General features: G+C 41.7%; 1 protein-coding gene across 1 annotated transcript; it reads left to right on the top strand.

Moving 5' to 3' along the window:
* The first annotated feature begins 533 nt into the window (after window positions 1–533).
* Window positions 534–1,290, top strand: LOC116266723 (disease resistance protein L6-like). The gene is made up of 2 exons (XM_031648033.1): window positions 534–689; window positions 796–1,290. Exons 1-2 carry the CDS (start codon window positions 534–536, stop codon window positions 1,288–1,290), a joined length of 651 nt encoding a protein of 216 aa, XP_031503893.1.
* The last annotated feature ends 3,610 nt before the right edge of the window (window positions 1,291–4,900 follow it).

Raw genomic sequence — 4,900 nt, 5'->3', positions numbered from 1 at the left:
TGTTTCTATCTGAAATGAAATCAAGTTGCCACCTGTTTACTCAAGGACGATGTTAGAAATGTCATTTCTACTGACGATATTGCGGATGTAAAAGGCAACCAACTGTCCTTCACTAGAGAGGTTATTTTTCGAGGGATGTGTAAATCATTTGGAAATTAATGTTGCTTGTCTGAATTGATTATTCTTCCCTCCTGTGTGACTACCCACATGGACAGGCAGCAAAATTGATGGTGTACTTTAATTTGGACTGCTTGCAGGCATGAAGCAATGCTGGTCGAGAAAGTTGTCCACCACCTCCAGCGCCATCTAGACAGTAGCCATCTGTTTGTTGCAGGATGGACTCTCGCATCAAGGACATGATGAAGCTGCTGCAAATTGAAAGAAATGGTGTAAAGATTCTTGGACTTGTGGGTACAGGCGGCATTGGGAAAACAACCATTGCCAAGGCTGTTTTCAACGAATTGCGCCCAAAATTTGGGGCAGCCACCTTTCTTTAAAATATTAGGGAGTCTTGGAAACATGCATTGTTAAAGATGCAACTAATGAAGCAACTCATGGAAGAGATCATGGACGCCAGAGTCACACAAATACACAACCTTGATGCTGGGCAGCGCCTGTTCAGAGATAGAATTCCTCCCAAAAAAGTTCTAATAGTATTGGATGATGTTGACCATCTGGATCAATTCATGGTTCTAATTGCTGGTAGACAGTGCTTCGCATCGGGAGTCGGATAATTACGACAACCAGAGATGAAAGTGTGATATCACTGTGTAATCGGATCACACGTCTCTTCAGGAGATATGCTTTTCAGAGCAGTCATCAACAACAACAGGACATGTACGAGGACATACAATGGAAGGTTGTTGTAGTCGTTGGTGGGTTGCCATTGGCCCTAAGAGTTTTTGGATGTACCTCTCTGATAAGATCGACCGGGATGAATGGAAAGATTATTTGGATATGCTGCAACAGACCCCAGAACAAGACATCCAGAAATGTTTGCAAATAAGTTATGATGGACTGTATGGAGTTGAGAAAGAGATATTTTTGGACATCGCATGCTTCTTCATTGGCCATGATCAAGTACAAGCATCTGTTATGTGGGAAAGTTTAAATTGGCAACCAAGATCCGCAATTAAGGCCCTTCAAAAGAAGAGTCTCATTACGGTTCGTGATGATGGAAAACTTGACATGCACGACCTTATAAGGGACATGGGAAGAGACGTAGTTCCCAAGCCAAACCATACAAACCTTGGATGTGGAGCAGGCTATGCACAGCTGAGCACGCATTGAAAACATTAAAGGAAAATGTAAGTGCCTTCTCTCTATATCTCGTATAGAGCATTCTTGTATCATGGTCTTTGCTTCTCAACAACTTCGCCTACTCCATATCCCTATAGGCCTATCTGCTCATCAGTTCTCATCTTCCAGATCAATAATCGGCTTATCCTTGACAGTAAGCACTTCCCACCCACTGCCACAACCAATTCCCATGCCACTTAACCATGCTCAATATTTTAATATGCATGGAAAAAACATGCATACGAAGAATCAACTTTGGTAGTATTCGAGAAGGACGCTAAGAATTTTTTGTTGCAGGGTCAAACTATAGTTTATTTTAACATGCGTTGAAATAGAATTTTTCAACTTTTTTAATATACATTAAACCAAATTTTTTGAATTTGACATATAAACTTTTGAATCGTTTAAAAATTTGGCGGGGGGTGCGGCATGGCCTCTACCAGCCCTCTGCCCTCCGCTGATGATGTGCCCACACCATGCCCTCAAGGTTCTTTTGTTTTTAATTAATATCTTCAAACAATTTTTTTATTACGTATATGATTTCCTTTTGAATATGAAAATTTTCTGGCTTTGGCGCTGGGTAGGATATAACAATAATTACAATTTGTTCATCCATTTATACAGCGAAGGAACGATATCATGAAGGCACGGTCTTGGCGGGACTGGGGAAGAATGTTTAAGTGCTGGAGCCTTTGGACAGATGACAAGCCTAAGAGCTCTTTGGCTAATAAGCTGAACTTAGAAGGAGAAAACTTCAAGCTTCCGAAGGCTCTCAAACTATTATACTTGGGAACGACAAAATTTGAATCCCTTTCAAGCTGCAACCTTGAGAATCTCGTCTCCCTTCAGTTACAAGAACAGGGCGATATGATTCCATATCTTATTAGGGAAAGCACATCGAAGGTTTACTTTTATTCCCATTTTTCTGTCGTTTCAAAATAATTATGTTTGCCTTCCTGAGTCCCATCTAAGAAATAAAACTCTTTTGCAGGTCTTCAACGCGTTGAAAGTTCTTGTGATTTCTTGTCATTCAATAAGAGAAACGCCGGATTTCTCCAATATGCCACACCTGGAAACGTTGGAGTTCTCCTACTGTCCATCTTTAGTTGAAGTTCATGAATCCATTGGACAGTTGACAAAATTGAAGTACCTAATATTTCACCAATTTCTGAATTTGGAGAAGTTGCCCGATGCCATTTGTCAATTAACTTCACTTCAAACTCTTTGCATAAAACAATTCCCAAGACTTGAATCTCTACCAGAGCGGTTGGGAAACTTGAAGTTGTTGAATACACTTGAACTTGAGGAGTTGGAAATCAAAGTATACCTTCTTTAATAGGACAGCTAATCAAGCTCGTGAGATGTATTTGAGGAAGTTAGATAGGTTGCAGAGTTTGCCTGATTCAGTTAGTAATTTGAATTTTTGCAATTATTCAATGTTGAAGGCACCGACCTAAAAGGAATTAAGATAGACGGTGTGGATCTCATGGACATTGAACGATCGGAGATCTCATCATGAAACTACCTTACTGTTTTGCCTGCTTCTTTGTTGAAGAAAGCAAGATCTCTCTGTATCACTGATGGCACAGCTAAAGAGTTGGCAGAATCCATAGAGGCAATGGAAAACATTGAGCAGTTGTCATTGAGGTGCAAGAATCTTATGGCCCTACCAAATTGGCTTCCATATCGAAAGAACCTTAAGACCTTTGAAGCGGATTGTGAATCTCTCACACCGATCAATAAGAACTTCTCATTGAGGAGCATTTAATCATTGTCACTATTTGTGCCGTCCTCAAAGAGCTACCTGCAGCCATGGCTGAAAGCTTTGTTGAAAACCTAAAGTCGTTTAGTTTGAGATGCAAGAACCTCAGAGCTTTGCCCGAGTGGATCGGATCACTTAAGAACCTCGAATTTTTAAAGTCTGAGGCTTGTGAGTGCATCACAGAACTGCCATTGTGCATATGCAACCTTTCTGGACTTGAAGAGCTTTCATTAAAGGGTTGCAAGAGGATCCGGTTGGTTCCTTTGCTCCCTTCTTCCTTGCTAATACATGATGCATATAACTGCAGTGACTTAGAGAAGACACTGGATATTTCAAACTTGAAATGTTTGAAGAAGTTACGCCTCGGTGGTTGTCGGCTGCTTGAAGATGTTCAAGGCATTGAGAATGCCACTCAAAACATGGAAGAGTTATTCTTGCTAGGGCCCTACGGTTCCATCGGTTGCAGCTGCCTCACAATGACTTCAAAGAGCAAGTTTTCAAGGTATGTATGGTCTAACAAATTAACTGCTAGCCCTCATTGGTTTATTTACAAGTAGTACGAGCAGTCTAATGGTGCTGCCGTGGGGCACGAAGTTGCTCAATCTTCATGAAAGTCTCTTGTTCATTGTTCTTGGTTGTCGCAGGAACTAGCATTGGAGCGTCTGTGTCGATTCGAGATATGTGGAATTCTGACTCCTAGGTCTACTACCGGCCATCAGCAGCTGTCTTTCATGTTTCCAAATGGAGCAAATGGTCTCAAACCTGAGCTAATGATGAAGAAACTAGTGTTAAATAAGGTCAAATCACCCATTCATATACAACTCCTGGAAGACCATCACCATGTCGTCTTTGAGTCCACACTTGAAGTTCAACGTCCTATAGTCAAGAACTTCTTCCGTCCCGTCTTGATCCTTTACCGAGAGGTTCGAAATATTGGATACGCTACCGAGGCCAAACGGTAAATGAAGATGGGACGGGTAAGATCGGCGTGCCCTTTCACAAGAGGTGTGTGCATTTTTTTGGTCTTGCACTTGGTCAGAAGCGAACGGGTTGAAGAGTTGGCAGCGGAAGATGGCCACAAAGACGACGCAGGTCGTGACAATGAAACTGAGGTTGAAGAGGAAGCAAACAGGGAGCCTTAAGTATTCATCAATGTTCAAGAGGAGTTGGCGGAAAATGGCCATGAAAATGGTGGAGGTCATGACAGGAAGATTGAAGATGAGCACCATGGGGGTGGAATGAGATCGGAGCTTATGGCCCCAAAATCATACAGGTGTTCCAACCTAACCACGTCGCTCACTTTCGGGCTAGCTGGCCACGCTTCATTCATTGGTGGCATGAACCCTTTGCCGTATCGAGCGATTACAAAGTCAACTTTGGAAAGAAGATGAAATACAAGAGCGTTTGAGGACTGGCTGTCATGCAACAATTCTGGTATTGGCAGACACCTCAAATCTGACGACGGTTGACATGACCTCCTCTTCTACTGGCGAGGAATGAAAAAGTTAGGAAGATCATTTGCAGGCATCATTGAAGTCAAATTTGTTGGAAATCAGATTCAGTTTAAAGTTACTATTGTGATTTGTATGTCATCAAAAAATTTTGAGTGCTTCATGATGGGGAGATTTCCACATGCATATACAAACAAATGAATATGCTCTAAAACAAGATCTCGTTCATGCTAAATCACTGAATCAAAACTTTAACTGTAGCGGAAGCATACCTGAATGCATCCGAACAAGTGGACGATGATATATATCGCAGTAGGATATTCCAGGGTCTGTGCGGAAATGTGCGGTTTCTCTTAGACGGAAAAAAACAACCCTAGAAAGTGATGTT

The sequence above is a fragment of the Nymphaea colorata genome, chromosome 13, assembly GCF_008831285.2.
Source record: "Nymphaea colorata isolate Beijing-Zhang1983 chromosome 13, ASM883128v2, whole genome shotgun sequence".
Classification (NCBI taxonomy): domain Eukaryota; kingdom Viridiplantae; phylum Streptophyta; class Magnoliopsida; order Nymphaeales; family Nymphaeaceae; genus Nymphaea; species Nymphaea colorata.
Note: the sequence above shows the minus strand (reverse complement) of the source record. Positions and strands in the feature narration are given on the sequence as shown.

What these genes read in the sequence shown, in the direction of transcription:
- LOC116266723 (XM_031648033.1), top strand. Translation starts at nt 534, where the DNA reads ATGCAACTAATGAAGCAACTCATGGAAGAGATCATGGACGCCAGAGTC. An exon ending in ACCATCTGGATCAATTCATG is followed by an intron (nt 690 to 795) that starts GTTCTAATTGCT and finishes ACGTCTCTTCAG; the next exon opens with GAGATATGCTTTTCAGAGCA.